General features: G+C 37.0%; 2 protein-coding genes across 2 annotated transcripts; one reads left to right on the top strand and one right to left on the bottom strand.

The window, feature by feature from the left end:
- Positions 1–798: 798 nt before the first annotated feature.
- LOC136808307 (uncharacterized) lies at positions 799–7,314 on the top strand. The gene is made up of 2 exons (XM_067064843.1): positions 799–860; positions 1,160–7,314. The coding sequence occupies exon 2, from the start codon at positions 1,255–1,257 to the stop codon at positions 7,312–7,314; it is 6,060 nt and encodes a 2,019-aa protein (XP_066920944.1). The 5' UTR covers positions 799–860; positions 1,160–1,254.
- Positions 7,315–8,366: 1,052 nt separating this feature from the next.
- Positions 8,367–10,237, bottom strand: LOC136808306 (uncharacterized). The gene is made up of 2 exons (XM_067064842.1): positions 9,926–10,237; positions 8,367–9,569 (listed from the first exon to the last, which is right to left on the bottom strand). The coding sequence occupies exons 1-2, from the start codon at positions 10,166–10,168 to the stop codon at positions 8,439–8,441; spliced, it is 1,374 nt and encodes a 457-aa protein (XP_066920943.1). The 5' UTR covers positions 10,169–10,237; the 3' UTR covers positions 8,367–8,438.
- Positions 10,238–15,307: the final 5,070 nt, after the last annotated feature.

Genomic DNA, 15,307 nt, shown 5'->3' on the forward strand with positions numbered 1-15,307 from the left:
ACCTTCCTGTTTTGCCTGTGGGATTTCTTCTCAATGACGAAAACCTGAGAAAACTTATAATGAAGTATACATGTATTGTAACTGATTGGAAAAATAATAATCAAAAACCGTAAAATAAATTACAAAATGATCAACTTGATTTAGTGCATGCAAAACTTTACCCTCACAGACTAAAATTAGAGGAGTTTAGGGAACTTTCAAATAGGCTTAAGAAGAAGAAGCTTGTCTCATTTTTCTAGGTTTCTTCAATCAAATCATAAAAAATATAAACAAATTCAATCAAACTCAATGTACTGCAAGTTTTTTTTAAACAGTGAATTTAGATAAAAATAGAAATAAAAACAAATCTCAACTTATCTCAACAAAGTTTCTTAGAACAATTTAACACTTGCGCTTTTTCAAAATATCTTTCTCTTTATCTGAGATAACTTCAATCTGATCAATATCCTCATTAGGATGGTTTTCTGTCATGTGGAGTTTTAAGTTGTACGACCAAGTGTGTAACGCGATCATTGAATGAAAAAGTTATTTCGTTTGATTGTTTTTATTTAATTATCACATAAAAAATCGTGCAATAAAAAAAAATTATACTTTAGCTTATTACTTATAAATAGATTACGTCATTATTCAAAGTCTCTCGGGTATTTGAGAGACTCATAAATCCGATTCACTTTTTCTGATTTCGAATCCAAGTTTTTTTATCATTCTCTATGAGAGAGAAGTGCGAGGAGATGGGTTCGTATACAAAATTTCAACATCAATGAATTTTCAACTTCAACAAATTTCAACTTTCATCAATTTTCAATTAAATTTCAACCAAATTTCAAGCTCATTCAGGGATATTCATTTGGGCTAACTTGGTAAGATTTTATTTATTTATCATATTTATCAAAAACACTTTGTAAAAATTTATTTATAGACTTCAATGACACATGGTTTTATCAATATTTCTTTTTCTGTTGAATTCTCAGTGTGCTATTTTCTTGCGAGTTCATGTGTCATTTTTTCTTTGTGCGTCTCACTTTGCTCATTTTCTGTTTGTTCAATCACATTTTTCTCAGTTTTCATTTGCGTCATTTCAGTTTAAGTATTTTATAATTTCAATTTTCAAATTTTCAAATAGTCAATCCTTGTCATTATTTACTTTTCAATTCAATAGTTTGAACCTGTCAATCGTTACAAACGTCTCAAGTTTTATATCCCGCCACATTCAAACAAGTAGTCGATCATTCATCAAATTAATTCGTCGATTACATGTCAAGAAATCTTCGAAACGTTCCAAGGATCGACTATCAAATTCTCCACTCAACTGGGAAACGTGTAATCAAACCAAATCAAACGTCAATACGAACCACCAACAGGACAGTTAATATGTCCGTCGAAATAATCAATTCAACGAAAATCGCCATTCAAGAGGTCACCGATGTCATTGAGGAGAATCCCACCTCCACGTTGACCGACATAGATGAATCTATTCAACAACTGATGGGGCTACGTTTGCTCCTCAGAGAAAACGAGAACGCAATCCATGCCGAAAACCCAGAACACGAGCTTCTCGTCTCGACAAAAGCATCTCTTCAATCAATCAGAGATTATGTACGTAAAATCAAAGACTCCAGAGCAAAACTCAGACAAATCGTGGACACAAAGATTCAACAACAAAACGATGGTAAGAAAGACGCTCTACTCTTCTCCATCAAGGACACTACACGAACAGTCAACGACCTTATCAAAGAATTCGAACAGAATACATCCAATCTCACCGATGAAGAGCTTATCCAGATCAAATCCAGTCTTGCCAGCAGAGATAACCAAATCGACAGAATTGCCAAGAAATATCAATCTATTCTGCTAGAAAAACCAGTTTCAACTCCTGAAACCTTATTGGAAATTAAAACATTAGGAGAGAGGTATGAACTATTAATTACAACAAAGTCAAATTTTGTCGAACACTTAACCTCTTCTCTTGGAGATCGTGATGTCTACAAACAAAAGCTTTTCTCAGCTGCCAAACTTAATATCGAAATTAGCAAATTTAGTGGCTACGATGACGTCATAGACATTTATACTTTCAAAGACAATTTCAGTAAGGTCCACGAGAAATCAACACCAAAACATTTGTTAGGAGATCTTCTAAAGAATAATTACCTACAAGAACCAGCTTTAGGTGTCGTCAAGATGCTCACCGACATTGACGAGATTTGGTCACGCCTTAAATCAACATATGGTGACGTTATGATACTACTCAACCAAAAACTCAACCGACTGGCCAATCTCGATCCTCTCTATCGGATGAAAGATCCTGAATCCACAGCCAACGCCCTCAACAAGATGGTCAATCTCCTCAAAGAGTTATCGACAACTGCAGAAACACACAAGATCGAGCAGTTCCTCTACTATGGAGGTGGTATCAACAAAATCTACTCGCTGATCGGAGATGCTAGATTATCTCGTTGGTTGACACAGATTTCAAACGAAACGTTATCCCCCAAAGCTGAATGGAAGAGACTCATCATTTTCCTTGAATCAGAGATGAAGATTCAGCAACAAAAGATGTTGATCAAAAAGCAAACCAACGAACCTCCAAAACAACCACCGAAACAACCACGTTCACATTATACTGATACAGAGGTGAGTGATCCTACTTCATCCCCTCCTGACCAATCGAAATGTTTTATTTGTGATTCGTCCGATCATATATTGACTTCTGGTCCACAGGGCACAAAATTGATTCAATACTTTGTGTGCAAAAAGTTCGTCGAAATGACACCTTCAAATCGTTTTGCAGAACTCAAACGTAAAAACCTTTGCTATCAGTGCTTATTTCCAGGAGCTCAAGCCACTACGGGAAAACATCGTGAAGGCAAATGTCAAAAGGTCTTCACATGTCAACATCCGAGCCACGAGAAGTACACAATGAAGAAGCACATTCTCGTTTGCAACGACCACAAGTCAGATCCCGGCAACCAAGAAGTACTGGAACAATTCAAATCGCGATGCATTGTCAAACGACCCAACATCCCAGAATTTTCAAAAACGATATCGAACTACTACACGTTTCAATCTTTTCCAATCCGTCCACAAAATGACGACTCAGCTTCAGGTATATATCAGCTTCAACAAATCATCATCAACTCAAAATCTTACCTGATCTTCTACGATTCTGGGTGCAGCGATTTTGTTGTACGTGACCACGCGATCGATCAATTGGAATCGAGAGCCCGACTTCAAGAAAAGGGACCTATCAAGCTTGGTGGTGTTGGCGACGTATCAACACTGTCATCCAAGGGCATCTACAGTATCGATCTACCAACCTTTGACGGCTCAAATGTGACACTCACCGGTGTCGCTCTCAAGAAGATCACTTCAACATTTCCAAATTACCCTCTCGATGGTCAAGTCAAAGATGATATCCATGATGCATTTCGTCGGAGTGGAGGGAATCCGTCAACTTTACCAAAGCTTCCATCATCTGTCGGAGGTGACGTCGACTTTATGATTGGCATACGATACCTACGATACCACCCCAAGGTGATCTTCCAAATGCCTTCAGGACTCACCATTTACAAATCATTGTTCAAAAATCCAGATGGCAGTCGTGGTATAATTGGAGGACCACACGAAATATTCTCAATGATCGAACAGCAATTCAAAGGAAGTGGTAAGAATACTTTCTTTTCAAATCAATTAACAATTTACAAGTCTGGTTTTAGTGTCAACCCAGACGTACCACTCCTTTGTGCAAAACCCAACAAAAACCAATTCGACGAAGCAGAGACAGCTGGTAGCATCATCAATTACCGATGTATGAAGTGTCGAGACTGCGAAAACTGCAAGACCAACGATTCCATAACAGCCATCAGTATTCGTGAAGAGATCGAACACGATATCATCAACAAGTCAATCGAAGTCATACCAAACGAGAAGATCACTGTGGCGACTCTACCCTTCACACAAGATCCCAATATCAGACTACATCCAAATCGAATGAAGGCCAAGAAGGTGTACGACCAACAAGTCAAGAAGTTATCCTCTTACCCGAATGACAAACGTGACGTCATCGAATCTGAGGCTAAGCTCCAAAAACTTGGCCACGTCGACTTCATCAGGAACCTTCATCCCAACGTTCAAAACCAATTGGCACACAGCCCAATTCAAAACTTTATACCATGGAGGGCAGTTTGGAAAGCAAGCTCCGTCACAACACCTTGCCGAGTCGTTTTCGACGCATCACAACCAACAAACAGCGGCTACAGTCTTAACTCAATTCTCGCAAAGGGCACCAACGGTATGAATAAACTTGTCGAAATCCTCATTCGCTGGTACTGTCACAAAGTCGCATTTCATACTGACGTAACCAAAATGTACAACGCGATCAAACTCGATCAAAGCCAATGGTGCTACCAACGATACTTGTGGAAGAACGATCTTCATCCCAACCAACCTCCGGAAGAAAAAGTTATCAAAACCTTGATTTATGGGGTTAAGTCGAGCGGCAACCAGGCAGAGCGAGCAATACGACAAACGTCAGCACTATCCAAAAACGAATTCCCTGAGATCGATCACATTGTCAACTTCGATCTCTATGTCGACGACTGTATCACTGGAGAAGACAATCTCAAAACCGCCATGGAAAGAGCCGACCAAATGGAAATCTCACTCGGTAGAGGTGGATTCCGATTAAAAGGCTTCACCTTCAGTGGCAGCGATCCTCCAGAATCACTCTCCAAAGATGGCAAATCAATCGGTGTAGGAGGAATGATTTGGTATCCTAAAGATGACGAAGTATCGATCGACGTATCCGAACTAAACTTCGCCAAGAAACGACGAGGAAAGAAACCAGATGAGAAAGTTGGTATCGTTCCATCCACCCTCACAAGGCGTCATTGCGTATCCAAGGTGCACGAGCTATTCGACATCACTGGGAAGATCACACCAATCACTGCGTCACTCAAGATTGATCTCCACAACATCGTACAACGTGGTTTGAAGTGGGACGATGCCATACCGGACAACCTTAGAGCCATATGGGAATCCAACTTCGAAATGATTCAAGAGATAAAATCAATTCGATACGCCAGAACCATCGTGCCTGATGATGCAGCCAACTTAATGATTGAGACCATCGACTTCGGTGATGCAACCAAAGAGATGGCAGCCGTTGCTATCTATGCCAGAATACTACGTTTAAACGGTGAATATTCGTGCCAACTCGTATTTGCTCGATCAAAGATTTTGTCATCATCAACTCAACCTCGAGCTGAACTCGAAGCAGCTGTCCTCAACACTCATACTTCCGAAGTCGTCAAACGTGCATTGAAGTCCAAACACAACGGATCAATCAAATTGACAGACAGCACCATCGTTCTACACTGGATCAGTAATGATGAAATCTCCCTCAAGCCATTCGTTCGAAATCGAATAATCGAAATCATTCGACACACAACTCGTGAAGATTGGCAACACATCGACACAAACAACATGCTCGCAGATATCGCAACTCGTAAAGGTGCAACAATAGACGATATCAGCAGCAAATCAACATGGATCAATGGGCACTCCTGGCTCAGGGGTGACAAATCAACCTTCCCAACCAAAACTGTAAGTCAAATTAATTTCAATTCTACTGACTTATGTGAAATCAAGAATGAGGCAATTCAAGGCAGTCGTGAAGTTTACTTGGCATCAATGAAGATTGTGTCCGAAGTTCGAGATCACTATTCATGCTCCAAATATCTGATTGACCCAAATAAGTTTCGTTTTCAAAAGGTCATCAGAATACTTGCTCAAGCCATTAAATTTCTACAACTACTTAGATCTTTAGTAGCTCTACGTAAACAATCATCTGCACCAACCTACGAATTCAAATCAAATGGACGACTGACTGACGATCAACTCAAGCAAGCCGAGACGTACTTCTGGCGCAAGGGTACTGAAGAGGTGAAACAGTTCGTCAGTAAAGAGAAGTACAAACGCATATCAACAGAGATTGACGGCATCCTAACGTATACTGGTCGTATCATGCCAACAGACGAAATCAACGTGATCACTCCGATGACGAAAGTGATGAAAGATCTACATCAAACGACCTTCTGCGTTCCAATCATCAGCAAACATTCACCCATCGCCTACGCCGTCCTGAGTGACGTTCACTGGCACAACAAAGTCGTCAAACATTCCGGCATCGAAGCTACGTTACGCTATGCATCCCAGAAGGCATTCATCATTGAAGGACGCGAAGTTGCAAAGAAGGTCAAAGCATCTTGCAAATTGTGTCGTTTCCTCGAAAAATCGAAAGTCAAAGTCAGCATGGGCAAAACACCAAGTTGTTGCAGAACGATTGCTCCTGCTTTCTATAACACACAATGTGACCTCGCTGGACCCTTCCAAGCCTATTCAAGCCACAACAAACGTAAAACTATCAAGATCTGGTTATCACTCTATTGCTGCATCTCTACATCAACATTGTCAATCAAAGTGATGGACGACTACAGTACTCCGTCGTTCCTCATGTCGTTCACTCGTTTCGCTTGCGACAATGGGTATCCAAAGACAATGTACGTTGATCGAGGAAGTCAAATCATCAAAGGCTTCCAAGACACCAAAATCAGTTTCAACGATCTACAACATCGTCTTCACGTCGACGTTTTGGTCGACTTCGAACTTTGTCCAGTTGGAGGTCACAATTACAATGGAAAGGTCGAGAGAAAGATTCGTGAGGTGAAATCATCAATCGAAAAGTCGTTTTCTGGGCATCGGTTATCAGTCATCCAATGGGAAACTATCTGCTCAGAAGTCGCTAATTCAATCAACGATTTGCCCCTCGCACTCAATGGTATTGTGTCCAATTTCGATACCATGGACCTTATCACGCCAAATCGATTGAAGTTAGGACGAAACAATGATCGTAGTCCGGCTGGTCCGTTAGAAGTTACGAAAAGCTTCTCCAAAATACTCGACTCAAACACTGCAATCTACAACGCTTGGTTTGATCAATGGCTCATCAACCATGTACCAAAGTTGATGCACCAACCAAAATGGTTCGTCCAAGATCGTGATATCGCCGTCGACGATATTGTTCTTTTCGCAAAGAATGATTCTGCTATTTCTTCCACTTACCAATACGGAATCGTCAAAGAAACGCATCACGGTAATGATAACAAAATTCGTAAAGTGACTGTTCTTTACAAAAATGCTAATGAGAAATCGTTTCGTGAAACAACACGTGCTGTCAGAGAACTGATAGTCATTCATCAAACAGATGAACATGATTTGGTGGATGATCTGAATAGTGTGTATTCAGCTACAAAATAACTTTTGCATCCTGGTTGGGCCAGTGTAACGCGATCATTGAATGAAAAAGTTATTTCGTTTGATTGTTTTTATTTAATTATCACATAAAAAATCGTGCAATAAAAAAAATTATACTCTAGCTAATTACTTATAAATAGATTACGTCATTATTCAAAGTCTCTCGGGTATTTGAGAGACTCATAAATCCGATTCACTTTTTCTGATTTCCAATCCAAGTTTTTTTATCATTCTCTATGAGAGAGAAGTGCGAGGAGATGGGTTCGTATACAAAATTTCAACATCAATGAATTTTCAACTTCAACAAATTTCAACTTTCATCAATTTTCAATTAAATTTCAACCAAATTTCAAGCTCATTCAGGGATATTCATTTGGGCTAACTTGGTAAGATTTTATTTATTTATCATATTTATCAAAAACACTTTGTAAAAATTTATTTATAGACTTCAATGACACATGGTTTTATCAATATTCTTTTTCTGTTGAATTCTCAGTGTGCTATTTTCTTGCGAGTTCATGTGTCATTTTTTCTTTGTGCGTCTCACTTTGCTCATTTTCAGTTTGTTCAATCACATTTTTCTCAGTTTTCATTTGCGTCATTTCAGTTTAAGTATTTTATAATTTCAATTTTCAAATTTTCAAATAGTCAATCCTTGTCATTATTTACTTTTCAATTCAATAGTTTGAACCTGTCAATCGTTACAAACGTCTCAAGTTTTATATCCCGCCACAAAGTGTACATGTTGCATGAGGGGCAAGTGATGATACGATTTGTACATGGAGTTGTTTTGGTAGACTTATTGCCAACTCTTTTATACTTGTAAAAGTAAAGACAATTAGATTGAGGACTGTAATATACATTGTTACCACTCTTTGAAGATGATACCAAGGAAAGCTTGCACCCTTCTTTCCCACAAAACCCACATAATGTTTGTGTTATTGTTATTTCCTTATTAATGATATGTTTGCCGATATGAATTCTCATTTCTTTATGCTCTACCATTTTTGTGCAGATTTTGCACTTAACTTTCTTTGATGTGGCGTTAACTTCAACAGAAGCAGAAGATGATGGAGCGTTTTCTGGTTGGTTTGAGCTTAAAGTCAAATGGACACTAATGTCTTGGATTAGTTGTTTATCAAAATTGTAAATGGAGCAGCCTTGGGGGGATTCAATGAGATCTCTGGTTTGATGGTCATGCAATTTTTCCCTTTAACCAATAATGGATCTGAAACACACTTTCCGGTAGAATAAAGTCTTCCATCAACCTCTGTAATCTCTAATTCTCTAACCTGTACTTGAACAGAAATGTTATCCAGGTCCTTAGACGGAATCAAAGTTTTAGCATGATCTCCATCTTTGATACCAACGACAACAGAAATTTTCATTTGCTTTTCCACCTCGGCAATGATAGGATCCCCTACAGATATTGTGTCATTCAGACTAACCTTTTCCTGAGAATCACTGGCAAACTTGCTCAATCCTCTCACCTTTCTCAATCGATCTGCAGATAGGGGCTTTTCTTTTGAAATTTGTTTAAGGACTGTTGCTTTATAGACATTCTTTCCACCAACTTCAAAATATGACAAAACATTTCTGTCACTGTCAATGACATCAACAAGCTCTACTCCGTCTACTTCCTCATTCTCTTGAACTACCTCGCAATCTGATGTTGATACTTCTTCTTCTTCCATCACTGACCAGTCTACCTCCCTTTCACTGACACCAATAACTCTAAAGAAAGGGCGCATTAGAGTGACACCTTCAAGACTAAGATCAACAGGATTGAATTCAAATTCAGCTTTGACTGCTAAAGCTTGTCCTTGTAGAAGTCCAAACTTCCATGATGTTGTCAGATTGACACTAGAAACGACAAGATTGCCAGACCAGTCTTTGCAACTTGAGTGGTCCAATACAAGCTTGCGAGACAATCGACCTTTATGAACCCATTTGGGATGATTTGATAAAATCTCGTCGCATAATGATATTGAAGAACTTGAGTTTATGAGCTCGAATGCATCCAAGTTTTTGTGACCGAATGACATTCGACAGTTACCGAAAAATCTCTCCGCAGGATCTGTTCCATTTAATGCTGTGTAGAAAGATTGCGTCGGTGCATCAATTTGTAGTTTAGCAATACAAAAAATAGTATCTATAAATGTGCTTTGAAGATCGTGGTAGAGTTGGTTTGGGATCTTAAATGCATCTTCCCTATTCAGAGCGAGAAGGGAGGAAGCTCCTGTTGCAATGAATTGGACCTGAAGTAAAACAAAGCAAAACAAGAAGATATTAATTTCCTTAGTAAGTATAGGGATGCTAGAAAATTTGTTACAAGAGCAGATTATATTAATAATGCCAAAGTGACTATCCTTTTTTAATGGATAATTAATTTTTACTAAAAATCTGCTCTCATACCTGCTCATACACAAATTTTGGACGTCCCTACCCTGCCTTCTTGAAAGAAACAACTATATGAAAATCATTAATGAGGTCCGCGTTTCAAAATGAAAAATGCAAATATCAAAATCAAACAAGGAAAGAATAATCATGCTTTTGAGAATTTGATACCCCCTACTGAGAAAATGGATGATACGACTCCACTATTATCCCAAACCTGATCTGTGAGTGAATGCTCTGCATATGAATACAAACAAATGATAGCTTCATAAACTGCGGCAACCAAGACAAGAACATTTTTGATCAAAGTCAATTTGAAAGGTATCTGCTCCCTTTTGGCTTCGTCTTTGATTACTTCAATGAAGCTAAGTAGACAATCTGAAGCTAAAGGCACATTCTGTTTATCCCTTGGATAAACAAGTGATTCCACTTCATGTGTACGAATATCTGCAAGCTTCATTATGTCTCCCACGTCCTGTTTAGTTACTTGAATATTAGCAACTTCTAGCTTGCCACTTATTAATGAAGTCCAGCATTTTTCGAGGTTGTTACCAACATTTGTGTCAATCAATGGAAGGGCAAGGATTTTCTTCCCAAGATCTGAGTTAGAATCCAGTTCATTTTGAGTGATAGCGTGCATGGCCTGTCTTCGAGTTGAATCACCGTCAGTGTTAAAATTCAAAGGGTTTGCATCTATTTTGTTTTTGATGCTCTGGCTGATGTTGTTGAACATGCTACACATTCCTGAAAATCATCTTTCGTGCATGTTGGCCACATCAAGATGACTTGAAAAGGCACATTTTTAACAACAGACAAAATACCTAAAGCAAAAAAGTGTTAAAATATGGAATCTGTTCCAATTCGTCTATGTCATCAGAAAATAAGTCAGTTATGTATTGTTGGATCAGCCTTAAAATTGCAGGGAATGAAGCAGTGACTGGCAGTAGAAATGACCTAAATATCAATGGCTACAAACTTCACTTACCAGTAACCAGACATTCTTTGGGAATATGGATTTCCCCTGCTGAAAGTTTTTCTTGTAGGATTTCAGCATCTTCCATTGTCTTAAAATCTAGGTTTACATTGCCATGGTGTTCGTAGCAGGTACCAACAATCTTATTGGCTTTTGAATCGTATCGCAACCGAGGATTGATAAATGTCTCATCTGATTTGATAGACAACCCAAATTTTGAACTTTCATCTCCTTCAAACTTCATGTTGAAATTTTCATTGAAACAATCTTTGTATGACATATCCACGAATGATTTCAAATGTGCTCCTTAAAATAAAAAAAGGTATAAAAAACAACAAACTATTATCGAGAGTAGATACAGGTAGATGGTAGATGTTTAGAATAAAAAAACAATACAGTAATAAAAGAGCATTGTTCAACTGAGTTCAATACAATATAACGCATTTAAAAGGATTTCTTGTGTTTGTTTTGAAAATGATAAATGAAATACCTTTTTACTCATCTGTAAGCAAGGGATGTACTTGGGAGGACATTTGCCCTGTACAAAATATCCAGTAGTGATGGGCCTCCAAACTTTAAAACCAAAAACGCCAGTCTTTATCATCTTGGTCAACCTGGCTTTATAAACACCTGCCACAGCATCTGTGCACTTGCCAAGAAATATATTGGATACTCGATTGTTATTTAGGGCAACATTGACAAGAGTGCAGTCGTGGAACTTTATTTCAGCAATATAGATAACAAAGCGTTTGTAAAAAGAAAGCGTTTTACCAAGTTGCTCCACCTTGTTGTTAAGTTTGTAATTCTCAATAGAAAGGAGAGAGGCTTTTTTCTGATTTTTCTCCAACTTGTTTTTCAATTGATTGAATGTCAAATATTCATTTGGAATATGGGTTGAAGGATCATCGTTTTGAGAACGTGCTAGGATTCTTTTTAGAGATGAGTCTTTTCCTAACAGAGAAGTCTTTGTTTATTTCTCCATCAACATTGATGTCCATCACAAAGTCTTTCAGACTACATTGTTTGGTATGAAATTTTTGTTTTGAAATCACAAAAGGCTGACTGTCCAGTATTTGGTAGGGAAAGTCTTGAAGTATGTTAATCGGGGGATTTGGGGAAAATCCAGAACAGTATTTCAGTTCAACACCAATTCTCATGTTTTTCGCTCCTTTTGTGCCTTGAACTGTACTTCTTCTACAATTCTCTACATCATTGTCAAGTCTGTTCCTGTCTGAATTGTTTTTCTTCTCTTACTGATAGTGATTCTGTTAAGTTTGATTCAGAGGAGGAGGTCTGAGAAGTTTTTTGTTTTTTTCTGATAGTATGCTGTTATCGTCGATGTAGATTTCCTCTTGCCATTCTTCTTTCTACAAGCTTCAATATGCTTCTCCTTATTGTGTTTGTTAAGCTCTGAAAAGTCTTTGCTACAAAAGGAACACTGATCTTTTTCATTCATATTTTTTCACTGAAAGAAACAAGAGAACTTTCAAACCTTTGATATCTAAAACAGATATAAAGCTAATCAGACTTAAACAGCTGAAAAACAAAGATCTATTATGACTATTTAGCATTAATTCAGTAATATAACAGTATGGAAACAAAAAGGTTCAGAAATTATCTGCTAAAATAGAAATGTAAAGTTGTTCTATTATAAATTGATCAAGCCAAGTTTGCCCAAGATCATTCTTTCAAACTTCTGAAAATGTATTGAAATCCTACCAGATCCCACTAAAGTAAAATGAAGGTTTATCGAGTCAATGTAAACATTCGAACATTCGAATCCGAACATTCGAATTCGAACATTCGAATTCAAACATTCGAATTCAAACATTCGAATTCAAACATTCGAATTCAAACATTCGAATTCAAACATTTCAACATTTGAATCCAAACATTTGATTATCAAACTCAAACTCAAACATTTAAAATCATTGTTTACATTTAATTGTTCAATTGTATTGATAATTTATAGCTCACATTTACATTCTTTAAAAATATAAATGGTTTGCATAATTATCTGGATTAGCTTACAAAGTAAAATTTGTTACACTCTGGGTTACATAAACAGCTGTAATCTTAGTAAAACAAGGTGTGGAGGTAAGTTGCAGGGGTATGAGGTGGTTTCGGCATCTTTCCAGGTAGTGTTCGGTAGTAAGCGGTGGGGTGGTTAGGGGCTTTTTTCCAGGTAGTACCCAGTAGTAAATGGGGGGGGGATGGCTTGGGTATGGGGTGATTTTTGTTTTTTTTTTTCCCGGTACTACCCGGTAAAATGGGGGGGGGGGGATGGGGCGTTTGGTTTTTTTTTCCAGTACTACCCAGTAGTAAATGGGGGGTAGGGGTGGTTTTGGTTTTTTTCCATGTAGTATGGTGTACTTCAGGGGTGGGTGGGTGTCAAGTTTTGAAAAACACCTTGTAGTACAGATACATGCCGTCTCCTAGTACACTGACCCCCCTGGATTAAATGATGTTTTAATATTTTCATGGTGACTAATTTTCGCTGAAGGCCCCTTTTCAGATTTTCTTAGGATTTTATTTTATGGTCTTTTGTAAATAAGAACAAAAGCTGTGAAATCCGGGAAAATTAATCCCTGAAACTTAATACCTTTATTAAAAGTATCTGATTCAACTGGCAATTTTGAGAGCAACTATCAAATTTATATCTTTAGTAACCATGAAGAAACTTTATTCAAGCTAACTGAAATTTTTTTGCAGAAACACGTATAAACATTGTTAAAGTTTTTCAGATAATTTTCAGCAACCTTTGATACAAATAAATTATATCTACAGTATTGTATGCCACCAGTCCAAAGTTACTTACTTTTTAAATTTCAAATCAAATGACTGAAATTGTATTCAATTTCATTTTAGAATTCACCTTTAATCTGCATTATGTATTCTTTATGGGAGGGAAGCACTTTCAGTTTCACAGTACACATCTTATGTTTGGGTTTTCAAAAACGATTTTTATCTGGTGATTGAAGAAAATCAACTTTGATATCATTCTAGTTCTTAATATGTTGCGAAACCTGTAATGGTTTTAATTTAGGTCACTTTGCATCAGAAAGTGTAGATTTAACATGTTTTTTTTTTTGGATTGACACTTTCGTTATGTATGGATCTTATTGAGGAATTTTTAAGCGCATCGACTCGTGTTTCTTAACTTTTAAACAGCTCTAGTAACATTGAGCACTTTTTATGAAGACTCATTTCACCAATTTATAGTCTGATTATGATTCCCTTGCTCTATTCATGGCTAAGTTCCTCTGGGCTAATATCTGCTATCGGCGGGGCATTCATAGCGACAGCTACTTGCTAGTATATTATTTTACGGAAATTATTGAACCACAATTTTAGCTGATCAAAATATTCCATCTAATCAGATGATTATTATAAATGTTTTAATAAAATGTCTTATAATTAAACTTATTAGACGATTTTGGGGAAATTATCGAACCAAAATTTTAACTGATCAAAATGTTCCAAAAATATTACAAAGTGATACCCAACAATTCTTTTCATTTAAAAGAGAAGCAGTAAAAGTAAACTAATTATATTCATCTGTAACTTTATCCACTTTTTTTTCTACTACATACCCATGTAATTTAGTCATGTTAAGAAGTTTCTAAACCCTTTGGTGTGGCGTTTTTCGCCCATACTTTGTTTGAGATTTTTTTTCGCGAAATTCGTTTTCTTTAAAAACACAATTAGACCTTAAATCACAAATTCTGATATTGAGTAGTACTTAAGATGAAAAGTATTGAACACCCCTTTGTCAGGGACCTGGTGGGACCTCCTGTTCACCGGCAAATTTGGCTAAAATTTCGTCCCCGATGAAAAAAATACCCTAAAATTTCAGCCCACCGAAAATTGACCTTGTTTTTCTCATCCCCATTTGGAATGGAAAAAAATTGCACTTCAAAAGGATCCCACTGGACTTTGCTATCCCCATTGGAATTTTGTATTTTCACCCCGAAGTGAGAAGAAATTCCACTGGGGCCCTGAGACAGGGGTTTTAAAGTCTATTCACGATAAGTGTGCACTTTTTTTTCTTTTACCTATAACTTTTGAAGGAATTCTTTAATCTTTAAAAATTTGGTATCGTTGGATAGATATTTGTGAGTGGAACAATTTTAAATAAAAAAATCTTCAAAATAATTCTAAAAATGAAGATGAAAATGAATAAGAAAAAAATGAAGATCTTGTAGAAAAGTGCTATAACTTTCATTTTCACAGGAGAGATTTTTGATCTTTGGAGATCATCACTGTGAAGAAATTTCACTAAAATATTTATTCAATACAAAGTTATGTTACAAAGCTAATAAGTGATTGACCCCAAAAAACAGCAGAAAACAGCAGAAACCAGCGTTTTTAGACGTCAATTAGCTTATAACTTTGTTTGGTATCTTTTGATTGAATGATTATTTTTGAGAATTTTTTTCACAGTAATGACGTTCGATAATCAAGGTTTCACTTCAGTGAAAATAATAGTTATAGCACTTTTCTACAAGATCTTCATTTTTTTCTTCTTCATTTTCATCTTCATTTTTAGGATTATTTTAAGGATTTTTTTTACTTCAAATTGTTCCACTAACTAATATCTTTCCAATGATACCAAATTTATAAAGA

This window comes from Clytia hemisphaerica, unplaced genomic scaffold (assembly GCF_902728285.1).
Source record: "Clytia hemisphaerica strain Z4C2 unplaced genomic scaffold, Clytia hemisphaerica genome assembly, whole genome shotgun sequence".
Lineage (NCBI taxonomy): Eukaryota > Metazoa > Cnidaria > Hydrozoa > Leptothecata > Clytiidae > Clytia > Clytia hemisphaerica.